Raw genomic sequence first — 15528 nt, forward strand, 5'->3', positions numbered from 1 at the left:
AGCCCTCTCCTGTACTCCCTGTTCACCCACGACTGCGTGGCCACGCACGCCTCCAACTCAATCATCAAGTTTGCGGACGACACAACAGTGGTAGGCTTGATTACCAACAACGACGAGACGGCCTACAGGGAGGAGGTGAGGGCCCTCGGAGTGTGGTGTCAGGAAAATAACCTCACACTCAACGTCAACAAAACTAAGGAGATGATTGTGGACTTCAGGAAACAGCAGAGGGAACACCCCCCTATCCACATCGATGGAACAGTAGTGGAGAGGGTAGCAAGTTTTAAGTTCCTCGGCATACACATCACAGACAAACTGAATTGGTCCACTCACACAGACAGCATCGTGAAGAAGGCGCAGCAGCGCCTCTTCAACCTCAGGAGGCTGAAGAAATTCGGCTTGTCACCAAAAGCACTCACAAACTTCTACAGATCCACAATCGAGAGCATCCTGGCGGGCTGTATCACCGCCTGGTATGGCAACTGCACCGCCCTCAACCGTAAGGCTCTCCAGAGGGTAGTGAGGTCTGCACAACGCATCACCGGGGGCAAACTACCTGCCCTCCAGGACACCTACACCACCCGATGTTACAGGAAGGCCATAAAGATCATCAAGGACATCAACCACCCGAGCCACTGCCTGTTCACCCCGCTATCATCCAGAAGGCGAGGTCAGTACAGGTGCATCAAAGCTGGGACCAAGAGACTGAAAAACAGCTTCTATCTCAAGGCCATCAGACTGCTAAACAGCCACCACTAACATTGAGTGGCTGCTGCCAACAAACTGACACTGACACTGACTCAACTCCAGCCACTTTAATAATGGGAATTGATGGGAAATGATGTAAATATATCACTAGCCACTTTAAACAATGCTACCTTATATAATGTTACTTACCCTACATTATTCATCTCATATGCATACGTATATACTGTACTCTATATCATCGACTGTATCCTTATGTAATACATGTATTACTAGCCACTTTAACTATGCCACTTTGTTTACATACTCATCTCATATATATATACTGTACTCGATACCATCTACTGTATCTTGCCTATGCTGCTCTGTACCATCACTCATTCATATATCCTTATGTACATATTCTTTATCCCCTTACACTGTGTATAAGACAGTAGTTTTGGAGTTGTTAGTTAGATTACTTGTTGGTTATTACTGCATTGTCGGAACTAGAAGCACAAGCATTTCGCTACACTCGCATTAACATCTGCTAACCATGTTTATGTGACAAATAAAATTTGATTTGATTTGATTTGAGAAGCTCCACCTAGATGGCTACTTTGTTGGAAGCCCTCAGTGGCAATGTTCATGCCAACATGGATTTCATCCATCTAGAGTCCTCTATCTAACTCCATGAGACTGACTCAATAGCCAGGTTTTGACCACCAAACGCAGGCCCCTAATTGCAATGAGGTGCACCTGGAGACAAATAGATACACCTGGGTAAATTAAGACATGTCACATAACATAAATACCAGGTGTATTGGATCTTGTTATCATCAGTTGCATTTTCTCTGTTAGTACCACTCCTGTACCTGGCATCATGTGCATTTTGAGACTGACGGTGGTCACATGTGAGTATACAAAATCTGTATCTGATGCAGATTAGAATTTAAATATATATGACAATGTTTGTATTTGTGAGTGAAAAGAAGTACATGTAATATGATTTGAGGGACATTCAGTTCCTTTTGGGCAAAAAGGTATTCAAAGCATGGAATATGAGACCAAATGCTGAACTTGCGTATAGAGACCAATGCTGAGTTGTAGCTTCATGGTCCAAGTGCATATGATGTTGAATGTTGCTGAACTAGCTGTGTGATGTTGTTTCAGTGCTGGCTACAGCTTGCTGCACACTAACAGATGGAGGTACTGTATGTAATAATGATGATACTACTTAACCAAGCTAATGTGAGTGGTGTGTAATTCCTGTTTATTTGTCCTGGCAGCAATCAGCATCACGTGTGAAGGCTCTGATGCTTTACTGCAATGTGGTAAGCTAGTCCACACTGCTGAACAGTATACTCACCGACCACCTATGATCGTTTATACTGTAGATTAGCGTCACTAGCCCACACCATAGAGACCCATACTTGGCTCTCCTTCGTGCCTCACTGTTCTCCATCTCCCTCAGATGGAGGTAAGATCCATATCAAGCGTGCGAACTACGGTCGTCGTCAACACGATGTTTGTTCTATTGGGCGCCCTGATAACCAACTCACCGACACCAACTGCCTCAGCCAATCCTCCACCAGCAAGATGGCAGAAAGGTACTAGAACCTGTAACTCCTTGGCTGTAGTGTAAACAACCACCAGCAAGATGGCAGAAATGTGCTGGAACCTGTTGTGTTTACCTGTATGAACTCATGACCTCAACATGTCTTTGAAACACACAGATGCGGTGGGAAGAGCGAGTGTATTGTCCCTGCATCCAATTTCGTTTTTGGAGACCCCTGTGTCGGGACTTATAAGTACCTGGACACCAAATACTCCTGTGTCCAACAGCAAGAAACAAGTCAGTCTCTGAATGTGTGCTAATAATATTTATATTATAGTATTAGTATTTAATATTAGTGTTGGTATGACTGTGTCATGTTGGGACATTGTTTAATTCTCCTACCCACTTTTAATCTTGTAAAAAAGTAAGCTCAGCTGATTGCTAGAAAAGGAATATAATGGGTTGGTTCCCCTATGGTACCAGCTTGTTAACTTTTGTTTCTCCAAGTGTAAACCACCCTCAACTGCTAACTAACCCTAGCAAGCTGTGGATATGCAACTTGTTTAGTTTGAGTAGCCTATAGGGAGGTCAGAGACCTGGCAGTGTGGTGCCAAGATGCCGAAGGAACTGGTAGTGGACTACAGGAAATGGAGGGCTGAGCCCTTCCCTGCCAGGAGGCTAAAAGGATTGGTGTCAGCCCTCCGATTCTGAATTCTACACCATTGAGAGCTTTTTGACTGGCTGCATCACCACTAGGTATGGCATCTGACCACAAGGTGCTACAGAGGGTATCGCGTACGGCCCAGTACATCAGAGGCCGCGCTCCCTGCATCAGGATTTCGACACCACCTGTGTCGGCAGGCTCTACATTGTCAAAGACTCGCACCCCCCAAGTTATACTGGTCTCTGCTACTCCATAACAAATGGTACGGCTGCACCAAGTCTGGAACCAACAGGACCCTGAAAGGCTTCTACTTCCCCCAAGCCTTAACTGCTGAATGACTATCTGCATTGACCCTTTTTGCAGTAACTTTTTTGACTTGTCTCATATGCTGCTGCTGTTCCTTGTTAAATTGACATATCTAGCTCAATTAGCCAGCAAGAACATGGAAGGCAAGTGTCAAGCTTATATGATGCTTGTGCACTTAATCTGGTTTACCATGTTTCAGTGAACGGTAACTAGCTAGCGCAACTCCTACAGTTTTGCAGGGTTTATAGCCAATCTGACAGATGGCACAAACTGCACAGATTATTTTTTCAACAGTTTAGGTCTAGCCAGCCAGTTTGCTTAAAATGTTAGCATTTCGAGAACTGCTCATAAGGAAGTGAAACTAAAAGGTAACGGTGGAAGATGACGCGCCTAACTTTTTGTACTTTGGTTCATGCTAACGAGTTTATAATGACTTTTAGAAAAATGCACCTGAAATCAACATTCCCTGTCAGTGCGCATCACTAACACTTCACCAGGCTAATGTATGTCTTAATTTGTCTGGCCAGTGGTGTAACTCCTGTGTTGTCTTTGCAGTAAGCAGCATCATATGTGAAGGCTCTGATTCTCAACTACTATGTGGTAAGCTGGTCAACACTACCGTACAGTTTAATCATGTGGTGCCGTGTATATTAGTCACTAGCCCACACCAACACCAAGGTTTGTCCTTTCTCTTCCTCAGATCGAGGTGAGATCCGTATTCAGCGTGCCAACTATGGTCGTCGTCAACACGATGTGTGTTCCATTGGGCGCCCACATCAACAACTCAAAAACACCAACTGCCTCAGCCAATCCACCACCAGCAAAATGGCAGAAAGGTACTGAAACCTTCAGTGTGCATTTAGCTGTAGGAAGTCATTGGCTGTGGTGTTAACCTCTACCTGTTGACACACAGGTGTGATGGAAAGCGCCAGTGTATCGTCAAGGTATCCAACTCTGTGTTCGGTGACCCCTGTGTCGGAACCTATAAGTACTTGGATGTGGCTTACACCTGTGACTGAATGTGAGTTTTGTATAGGTGCACATGACTGGGAACTAGAATTCGTGTTGTATTTTACCTTTATTTAGCATGGCAGTTAAGAACAAATTCTTAATTTCAATGATGGCCTAGGAACAGTGGGTTGACTGCCTGTTCAGGGGCAGAACGAAATATTTGTACATTGTCAGCTCATGATTTGTACTTGCAACCTTTCGGTTACTAGTCCAACTCTCTAACCACTAGGCTACCCTGCTGACGATTTTGTCTTGCAGGATATCTTCCTGGGGAACCTGAAGATGTACAAGGCTTCTGGGATATCTTCATCAGGTCGTGCTGTTTTCCTCCAACCCGTGTACATTGTGCTGAAGCATTTCTTAAACAATTTCTGAACTGTGGCTGAATTAAACGAAGCGGCAGGAAGACTATACTAGTTGCCTCTTGTACATTAATAAATGTCACACCAATATTACTGAACATGTGTCCTTTATTCTCTCTTACTGGTCCTAATTCGCATGCATCAACAGCTGGTCACAAAGCAGGCCTGGATAGGTAAACATTTTAATACAATGTGTAGACTCTACAAACCTTGCTCGTTAAGTGGTTGGCTCATGAACCAAATGTTCCCTTTCTGTGTAGATTCAGTTTGACTATTTCATCTGGTAATAAACATACTTACAGGGAAGCTGCCCAACCACATCACATTAGTCATCTAACAGCCTCTTAGCCAGAGACACAAAGGGTCAACGGCACGTCGACAGATCTCCCACTGTCAAATGGGGACCTGACCGATACAGCCCTCCAAGAGCTGCCCCTCAAGCATCAGATTCCACCCTGAGAAATACATTGAATTCCATGCACCACCAATGAACGAGAAACATACAGGCCAATATAACAGCAAGGCCAACGATGTATGGAACCATGTCCATCTATGAGCATTTGAATGAGTATGCATTTGTACAAACACCTGCATGGCATCAGCCTCAACTGTATCAACAAAGCCCCTCAGTGTCATTCAAATGTATTTGTATTTGGAATTAATTTGACATCTGTCTATCCTTTGCCCAGCAACTCCACTCCCCCTTATCTCCAATTCCACATCCCAAACCTCAGCTTCCCTTAGCCCATCCCACCTGTCTCTGCTGGCCAGACACTACGCAGCATATTTCAACTATGCTGTGATTAACATACAATTTCTATTGAATAGACTACAGATTGAGTTGAGAAACTATAATTATTAATTGACTTGCTCTGCAAAAGGATATTTAGTGTCAATTTTAGATCAATGTTTTGCATTTTCAACCATTCCTGAGAAGCTACTTGAGGGAAATACTAAAATAAATGGTCAATTGATTCTGTATCTCAACTAAATCTGCATGAGCTGAAAAGCACAAGTCTTGAATTAACTCATAAACCCTGTCCCATGGAATCGGTAAATCAAATATCGCTTCCCAACTATTTTGCAGTCTAAATGACACAACATCCTGGTCCTCAAATGAAACTGGTATGCAATTTGTATTCCTCTGCAAGTTCTGATAATTTATATTGGGCAGACAGACAGCTTCCCTACCTCCTCCTGCTGCTACCTGCCTCCATTTTTGGGGTAATGCTGTAATCAATGGGTATAATCTAGTACTGAGTAGACCTTTCCAAATAATTCTGATAACTCCATGAAAGACAAGTCAACCATTCCAATTTACAATATTTAAATATAAAATACCCTTTTTCAAACTTGTTTCCCATAAATACAGGTCTTTCATCACCCAGCACATTTATATTCAGCCATAATATTTCTAATCTTTTCAGGGGGATGAAATTTTAAAATTGTAGAGACTTTGAAAAAGATATCATTTGCAGTCAATCAAAAATGAGACATTGAAATCTGTACACAGATAAAGTTATTTAAACAGTGGATTAGCTTTTCTTAGTTTACTTGAGAACCATTTAGGGTTCAAGTGAAACTTTTGAATAAGTGAAGATTCTAGAGATGTTTAGTGCTTTATATATAATAATCTCACAACACCCAATTTATATTCATTATATAGCCAGCTAGTCCTGCATATCACCCATCATCCCACTGCTGGTTTGCTTCTGAAGCTAAGCAGAGTTGGTCCTGGTAAGTCCCTGGATGGGAGAACAGATGCTTCTGGAAGTGATGTTGGAGGGTCAGTAGGAGGCACCCTTTCCTCTTGTCTAAAACATATCCCAATGACCATAGGCCGTAGGGTGCCGTCTTTTGGGTGGGACGTTAAAGGGATGTCCTGACTCTCTGTGGTCACTAAAGATCCCATGGCACTGATCGCAAGAGTAGGGGTGTTAACCACAGTGTCCTGGCTAAATTCCCAATCTGTCCTTCATACCGTCATGGCCACCTAATCATCCCCGGTTTATAATTGGCTCATTCATCCCCCCTCTTCTACCCTGTAACTATTCCCCAGGTTGTTGCTGTAAATGAGTATGTGTTCTCAGACAACTTACCAGTTTAAATAAAAATATACAAATGTATAAATATAGAAATGCACACTGTTTCTTGTCTGGTTTAGCATCCCAGATAAAGCTAAATATTTTTTGCTCATACGATTTGAAAAACAAGTCATCAGGAGTAGGCAGAGCCATAAGTAAGTGAGTAAACTGAGATATGACTAAGGAGTTAATCAGGGCAAATTTTCCATAAATAGACAGGTATTTACCTCTACATGTAATATTTTTTTTCAATGAATACCAAGCATTTCTACTTCTCCGTCAGCCCATTTTAAATATGAACTGCATAGTAATGTACAAGTTGTATTTTTTAAAGACCCAATACGTAATATTTTACACTTATCATAATTAGGTTTTAGTCCAGAGAGTACAGAAAAGATATCTACATCTTCAATGAGACATTGCAGGAAACTAGCAAGCAGATTAAATATTAAACTTGAGTTAGCAGCATACATGGACACCTTTGTTTTTAAGCCATGGATTTCTAATCCTCTAATGTTGTTATTTGATATGATTTAATAGCTAGCATTTCGATGGCCACAATGAATAGATATGGTGACATCGGACACCCTTGTTTAACTCTTCTTGACAATTCAAAACTCTCTGAGAAGTAGCTGCTATTTACAATTTTACACCTGGGGTTGCTATACAGTACTTTTAACCATTTCTAAGAGAATCACCGAAATTGTAAACATCCAGGCATTTTATGAATTTATGAATCCGTAATTGCCTGTAGACCCTGCCACATATACGTCTCTTGTCTGGGCCATTGAATTGCGACTCCATTTTGTCCCTATACTGACAATCTGCTTGTTTGATTGCCTTGCGGAGGGAATAACTATACTGTTTATATTCAGTTTATATCCAACCTCTTTCCATGGTTGAATGCGGAGGTTTGCGCTTTCAGTTTTGCGCGAATGCTGCCTTCTATCCACAGTTTCTGGTTGGGGTAGGTGTTAATAGTCACAGTGGGTACAACCTCTCCAATGCACATCCTAATAAACTCAGTCACAGAGTCGGCGTATAAAATGATTTTATTGTCTGAGGCTTCCCGGAACATTTTCCAGTCCACGTGATCAAAACAATCTTGAAGCGTGGATTCCGATGGATCAGACCAGTGTTGAATGGTTTTAGTCACGGGTAGATCCTGCTTGAGTTTCTGCCTATAGGGCAGTAAATAAATGAGGCCTCAATAAATGAGGCCTGAGGATATCTGGTTTCCTGGGGAAGGGGGGGGGGGGTATACACAGCTGTGACTATAATCAAAGAGAATTGTCTTGGGAGATAATGCGGTCGGCATTTGATTTTAAGGATTTCTAGGTCAGGTGAACAAAAGGACTTGAGTTACTGTATGTTCATAAACCCCCGCCCTTCCACTTACCAGAGAGATGTTTTTTTTCTGTCGGCACGACGCATGAAGAAACCCAATGGCTGTATCGACTCTGACAACATATCCAGAGTAAGCAATGTTTCCGTAAAACATAGAATGTTACAATGCCTGATGTCTCTCTGGAAGGAAACTCGTGCCCTACTTTCGTCCACAAATTACTGCACAATTTCCAAAGGATTTGAAGCGAGGCGACCGTCTCTGTCTGCGCCATCTTTTGATCATTTAGCTTCGTCCTTTAAAATATAAAATGGAGAATCACAGAGAAGTGTATGTGTGTAATAGAGAACGGATGCTCTAGAAAAAAGTTTATCCATTTATTTTTGTTTTTCCTCTAATTTATTTTGTATCTCTGTAGTAATTTTTTTTTGCTTCCTGTACGATTAGAGAATGTATTTCCCTTAGTCCTGTCTCTTTAGCCAGAAACTGCTTTTTTGTTGTTGTTGAAATGTCACACCCTGACCATAGTTTGCTTTGTATGTTTCTATGTTTTGTTTGGTCAGGGTGTGATCTGAGTGGGCATTCTATGTTACATGTCTAGTTTGTCTATTTCTATGTTTGGCCTGATATGGTTCTCAATCAGAGGCAGGTGTTAGTCTGCCTCTCCTTCGACTCAAGAAAACCATTACATGAAATTTGAATTGAATGACCTCTGAAGGTACATTTAAAGGTATCCCAAACAATAAGGGGATTTGCTGAACTTATGTTGTACTGGAAAAATGTAATTAGAAATGATTTTGTCGAAATTAAACATACATTGTCACCCAGTAAACTTCGATACCATGTCCAATATCCCCATCCACGTGGACATTCCGTAAGAGTTATGTGAAGGCCAATTAGATGATGATCCGATCACATTCGGTCTCCTATTGACCATTGGTTTGATATGGGATGAGCAGTGCAGTACTACAACTACAGTCCCACAGGACATATTAATGATGGCATAATATAAATAAAAAATGAACTGTGGATCACGCCTCCATTTCATGATATTCTGGTTCGCCTAATTTCAGTTTGACAAAAGTATAGTGTCGCATCATTGTACCATCTAAACTGCAGTGAAATATATTATCAGACCAAAAATATTATTTTCAGGTGTTGGATACTGGTGTACAAAAATGTAACTCAGCATTGAAATAGCGCACTACTGATCCACCACTTAGACTTGATTTAAATGAGGGACAGATCGATTTTGGTGCATTGCCGAAATATGTGGGACAGTGCCGAAGATACCTTTGAGGAGATGGGGAAACTCCCTTGGCATTGTATTAATGCCCATTTGTATGTTGCCCATACATTGTCAATGGGCTGCGCAGTGCATTCTGGACTATTCTGGAACAAGGAGAGCTCTTCAAGGAGTGAATGGGAATCAATTGGGCGCTAGCTCAAAACCCCAACTTTAGCATGAATTCCGTGTACATGTGCAAAATTGCAACTGTAATCCGAGATGTTTGATAATATCGTACTGCTCGGGAATAGTGACATTATCTACTTTTGAGGAAAATAGGCAGGTTTCTCGCCTTTGAGAAGGCATTGCATGACGATTAGCTTAGCAACCGTGTGACGCTTTATGACAATGTGAATGTGATCCGTCAAAAGTTTGTGGGGCGTTATACGTTTCTCCATTCATTGGCCAATGGGAGTTTATCTCCTACTGTTCTCTAAAAATCGAAAGCAGCCTTTGAAGGTTTTCACAAAATATCACCAACATGTATCCTGCTTCACAAGAGGATCCAGCCTGTGACAATGCGGCCGAACAAGACTAAACGATACAGTACAGTAAAAACAGCTTCCCAAGCCTCAATAGAAACAAGGTGAGAGCTTTTATACAGGCTGTTAGCGCAGAACAGACAGATGAATACACAGTGAAAACCAAGAAAGAGAAGGTTGCTGTACCAAAACACAGTAGCATTCAGATTGAGTGCCGTGTAGCTTCCCAACCTTTCAAAGATGACATGACAATGCTTTTCCAGCCAGACCTGAACCCGCAGTGGCCAGATGACCTTGAGTTCTTTGACACACTAGTCAGAGTCAGGAAAGGTGTTTTTCCAGTTATCCTGCTTGATGTCTCTAACCCCACTGACCATGACATTGCCCTGCTAGGACGCACAATAATCGGTACAGTACAAACCATTATGACTGTGTTACCTGCCCAAGTCTTTGAAAAAACTGTCACCTCAGCCACAGTGAATCACACCAGCGTTCGAACCCCATGTACTGCTACTGAACAGTGGGATCCACCAGTAGATTTAACTCACCTAACCGAAGAACAGAGAGAGGTTGTTAGGCAAATGCTTAGAGAAGAGTGTCACTCCTTCTCCAGATCAGACAATGACATTGGCTGCATTGAACGATTGAAAATGACTATTTCTCTAAAGGACTCTGAACCAGTAAAGCGCACATACATGTCAGTGCCCAGGCCACTGTATCAGGAGATGAAGGGTTACATTTATGACCTCATAGTCCAGGGCTGGGTTAGGAAGTCAAACTCTTCATATTCTTCACCTGTCGTGTGCGTTCGTAAGAAGGACGGGACCCTCCGGTTGTGTATAGATTACAGAGACCTGAACAGAAAGACACATCCCGACCGCCAGCCCATCCCTCGGGTCCAAGATATCATGGACAGTTTAGGTGGTAATTTCTGGTTCTCCCTCTTAGATCAGGGAAAAGCGTATCACCAGGGGTTCATCTCTGAAGAAAGCAGACCACTGACAGCATTTGTGACACCGTGGGGACTCTATGAGTGGATACGTATGCCATTTGGCCTCATGAACGCTCCTGCAGCTTTTCAGCGGTGTATGGAGGAGTGTTTGGAAGGGCTCCGGGATAACATCTGCATTCCTTATCTGGACGACACGCTAGTTTTCAGTAAAACATTCGACAGCCATGTGAATGATGTGCGAAAAGTGTTGCAGCGTCTCAGAGAGTATGGCATTAAACTCAAACCAAGTAAGTGTGATCTCTTTAAACCCCAGGTCCGTTATTTGGGCAGAATAGTGTCTGCAGAGGGCAGCCAAGTTGACCCAGCCGATTTTGAAGCAGTAAGAGCATTGAAAGAAATCAGACCAGAGACTGTGGGCCAGCTCAGAAAAATGCTTGGTTTACTCACTTACTACAGACAGTACATCAAAGACTTTTCTAGGAGTGCCAGCTGCCTGTATGACCTCCTGAAAGCAGATTCAGAGAAATTACCTGACCACCCATGGAAAACAAAAACAAAGAAAGTAAGTCATGTGGTGCCCTCAAACAAGCCAATTCTGTGGACTGACCAGCATCAACAGGCACTTGAACAGCTGATTGAGTGTTTGCTTCACCCACCAGTTTTAGGTTTCCCTGATTTCACTCAGCCATTTGTTGTACACACTGATGCGTCACACCAAGGCTTGGGAGCAGTTCTTTATCAAAAGCAAGAGGGGAAGCTTAGGGTCATTGCTTATGGCTCTCGAACCTTAACAGCAGCTGAGAAGAACTATCACTACCACTCGAGCAAGCTAGAATTTCTAGCTCTAAAATGGGCAATCACTGATAAGTTCCATGACTATTTGTACTATGCTCCGACCTTCACTGTATACAGCGATAACAACCCGCTCTGCTACATTCTGTCTACTGCAAAACTGAACGCAACCACTTCCAGGTGGGTTGCAGACTTGGCTGATTTCCACTTTACAATAAAGTACAGGCCAGGCAGAGAGAACGGTGATGCAGATGCTTTGTCAAGGATGCCACTGGATGTAGAGTCACTGATGAGAGAATGTTCTGAGGAGCTTCCACCAGACACCATCGCCACCACGATACAAGCAGTTGAGGTACAGAAAGAGGCTGTTGTACCTTGGTCATTTTCAGCTGCATCTATGGCAGTATCAGCTGAAGGTGAGACAACCACTGCAACAACCAGCTCGATCCCAAAAGATGGGATAAGAGAAGCACAAGAATCTGATCCGGTCATCCGTCCTGTGCTCAATTTCAAACTGTCTGGTTCCAAACCGCCAGTTAAAGAGCAAAAGAAATTCAGTCCAAAGACAAAATGCCTATTCAGAGAATGGGACAAATTGACAATAGACAGTGATGGCATTCTGTACAGAATCACTACAGCCCGCAAGCAGTTAGTTCTACCAGAGCAGTACAAAGGTAAAGTGATGGAAGAGTTGCACAATAACATGGGACACCAAGGTACTGACCGCACTGTATCACTAGTACGTGACCGCTTCTTCTGGCCATATATGCAATCTGACATCGAGCACTATGTGACTAAAACTTGTAGCTGTGTCAAGCAGAAAAAGCCAGCCCATGCAACAAGAGCTCCTCTGACAAACATTGTGACAACACAGCCATTTGAACTGGTATGTATTGCCTTCCTTCATCTCGACAGATGCAAAGGGGGATATGAGTACATCCTCGTGATTGTTGATCATTTTACACGGTTCACTCAAGCCTACGCCACCACATCAAAGTCAGGTAAAACTGCTGCAAATCTCATCTTCAATGACTTTGCCCTGAAGTTTGGGTTCCCGTCCCGCATCCACCATGACCAAGGGGGAGAATTTGAAAATCAGTTGTTCCATCAGTTAAAGAAACTCAGTGGCATGGCGGGGTCCAGGACAACACCCTATCACCCGATGGGAAACGGTCAAGCGGAACGCATGAACAGAACATTGTTGCAAATGTTAAAGACACTAACTGAGACACAAAAGTCAAATTGGAAGGAGTCTCTGAACAAACTGGTTTATGCCTATAACTGCACCCGTTGCGAAGTGACTGGCTATTCACCATTTTATCTTCTGTTTGGGAGATCACCCAGGCTTCCAGTTGATATGCTCTTTGGATTGTGCACAGAGGCAGGTTCCAGTAACCAGCGAGAATACGTGGAGAACTGGAAACGAGGGATGGAAGAAGCATACGCCATTGCAAATGAAAATGCTCAGAAAGCCGCTGAAAGAAGTAAGAAGTACTATGACACTAAAGTTAGGAGTTCAGTGCTACAGCCTGACGAGCGAGTTCTGATTAAAAACCTGACACCAAGAGGAGGACCAGGAAAACTCCGTAACTATTGGGAAGATACAATTCACACAGTGGTGAGACAAATGGGTTCAGACCTGCCGATTTATGAATTGAGACCAGAAAAGGGTAGGGGACGCTCCAGGGTCCTGCACAGAAATCTGCTCATGTCCTGTGACCACTTACCTTTTGAGACACAACCAGAAATGACCAAAGTGGACAGAAGTCAGAAAACGAAGAGACACCAGCCTGCATCACAGACTCTAGATTCTGATGAAGATAGTGGGGATGAATATGACCTTCATCATGAGCCGCTACAGGTTCCCACATCTCCTACAGTACCTGAGGAGAGGAATGCTGAACCAGCGAGAGAGTGGGAACACAGGCCCCCAACAGTGAAACAGACAGTTGCAGTGCCAGTCCCTGATACGCTACCAGCACAGCTTCTTGTTGAAAAGCGGCTGGAGGAGACAACGACAGTTAAAGACCTGCCTGCTGAGGAGAGTAACTTGCCTGCTGAAAATTTGCCTGATGATCGTCCACCAAGTGCCTTTCCTTCATATACTGATGCTGCTGAACCTGAGGAACCAGCCTACCCACTGCCACAAAGAGAGAGACACCCTCCAAGACGTATCACCTATGATCAGCTTGGTATCCCTTCCTGCTACAGTATACAGCCACAGCCACAGTTGTTCCCTGTCTACTCTGCACCAGGACTGGTTCCATGGCTGCCATCACTACAGCAATGTTACTTTCAGCCACCTTACATGTATGGGCTTCAGCAAACATGAGACTACAGAGTTGACATGTTTGACCATGGACTACTGTCTGATTTCACAGACTGTCAAAAGAGACAATTTGCAGACTATGCATATAGATCATTAAAATTGATGGACTGTTGATCAATTGTATGAGAAAATACTGCTTATGTTATATAGCTGGTCAACAGATATGGACTTTGAATATAACTTGTTAGTTATATTTGAACTGTGACCCTTGACCTCTGCTCAAGTACTACCTTACAGAAGAGGATTTTCTAGGTCCAGTGCATACGGACTGTTGAAGAAGGCAATGTTGGTAATGTTGGGACAACATTTATTGTGTCGGGGAGAGTGTGACAGGTTAAAGGAAATAGTCATAGCCTGTTATACATTAAAAAGTATTAGTAAGTTCATAGTATGTGAGGATCTTAAAACATCTAAGGTTAAAAAGAGGCATTCAGTATCAGTTGATAAAGATTGATAACATTCATATAATTGTGTTAAAGTTCAAATCTGTCAAAGGGTACGAATTGTGAGAGTAATGTGTAAATGTTATATTGATTACTTGATTTTGTAGTGCCTAAAAGTGTTAATCTGTGATCTACGAAATGCTCTTAATCTATGAGCCGGAGATCGATTGCTCTGGTCTCCACCCATATTCCTGGGGGAAAATCGCGGTCTTTTTCTCATTCAACTAAACGTTAAATTGAGAATACAACACCGTATCACTCTCGTGATTATTTCTCCCCTGTTTTCAGGTACTTTATTGATGATAAAAATAGTAATTTAAATGTTATAACTCACTAACATGTCAAGAGTGTTTAGGGTGTGTCTTAGTAACGTTTTGAGGAAGTTAGAGTTAAGTTTGAAGAGAGTAATATTAGCCCTGCTCGGTTGAAGTGAAGAATAGCATCGTACTGAGAGTAGCTGCCATTTTATGTCGATTGTGAATGAACATGTACGTTGTTAATAAGATATTTTGCTGTGTTATTTGTATAATGGTTTTTCTGTTGTTTTGTAATGTGTTACTTTTGTGAAATTGATTCAACTAAACGTTAAATTGAGAATACAACACCGTATCACTCTCGTGATTATTTCTCCCCTGTTTTCAGGGGCGTAACACCTGCTTGACCATGCACAAGCAAAACATCCGTGATAAGTACAAAGCCATCCCCACCCCCGCTTTGGCCAATCGTATCACGTCTCTGTTCCTAATCTCCGCCTACAATCAGCAACTTAAGAGGGAGCCAGCAATACAGAGAATATTGAAGAACTGGACATCGGAGGCAGATTTAATATGTTCAAAGATTCATCCACAGTGGCCTCCCGAGTGGCGCAGCGGTCTAAGGCACTGCAACTCAGTGCTAGAGATGTTACTACAGACCCGGGATCAGCCAGTGGGGCTTTACTTGACCCAAGTCACCAGTTGAATTGCGTTTCCTCCGACACGTTGATACATCTGGCTTCTAGGTTAAGCTGGCGGGAGTTACGGAGCGCGGTTAGGCGGGTCATGTTTCGGCGGATGCATGAATCAACCTTCACCTCTCACTAGCACGTTGGGGAGTTGCAGCGATTAGACAAGATTTAAACTTTAAAAAGAAAAAGCGGGTAAAAAAAGACAGTCCACCCAGGACTCATTCATCAACATTGAAGAATCTACATCATCAGTCACAGTCTTCATTAGGAAATATGTTGATG

At 42.8% G+C, this 15528-nt stretch overlaps 1 protein-coding gene across 3 annotated transcripts; it reads left to right on the plus strand.

The window, feature by feature from the left end:
* Positions 1-1470: 1470 nt before the first annotated feature.
* On the plus strand, positions 1471-4678 carry LOC116366476 (L-rhamnose-binding lectin CSL3). 3 transcript variants are annotated; one of them, XM_031818583.1, is made up of 9 exons: positions 1471-1598; positions 1858-1893; positions 1974-2018; positions 2159-2294; positions 2421-2539; positions 3768-3812; positions 3913-4048; positions 4126-4233; positions 4453-4636. In XM_031818583.1, exons 1-8 carry the CDS (start codon positions 1568-1570, stop codon positions 4229-4231), a joined length of 654 nt encoding a protein of 217 aa, XP_031674443.1. In that variant the 5' UTR covers positions 1471-1567; the 3' UTR covers positions 4232-4233; positions 4453-4636. The 3 variants fall into 3 exon arrangements, with proteins under 3 accessions (XP_031674443.1, XP_031674442.1, XP_031674444.1); XM_031818582.1 differs by having other exon boundaries at positions 1472-1598; positions 4482-4678; XM_031818584.1 differs by lacking the exon at positions 1858-1893 and having other exon boundaries at positions 1509-1598; positions 4482-4678.
* The last annotated feature ends 10850 nt before the right edge of the window (positions 4679-15528 follow it).

The sequence above is a fragment of the Oncorhynchus kisutch genome, unplaced genomic scaffold, assembly GCF_002021735.2.
Source record: "Oncorhynchus kisutch isolate 150728-3 unplaced genomic scaffold, Okis_V2 scaffold1496, whole genome shotgun sequence".
Classification (NCBI taxonomy): domain Eukaryota; kingdom Metazoa; phylum Chordata; class Actinopteri; order Salmoniformes; family Salmonidae; genus Oncorhynchus; species Oncorhynchus kisutch.

Coding starts and splice junctions, on each gene's coding strand:
- LOC116366476 (XM_031818583.1), top strand. CDS start 1,568: ATGTGCATTTTGAGACTGACGGTGGTCACAT. Junction 1,599..1,857: donor GAGACTGACGGTGGTCACAT/GTGAGTATACAA, acceptor ATGTTGTTTCAG/TGCTGGCTACAGCTTGCTGC. Junction 1,894..1,973: donor CTGCACACTAACAGATGGAG/GTACTGTATGTA, acceptor TTGTCCTGGCAG/CAATCAGCATCACGTGTGAA.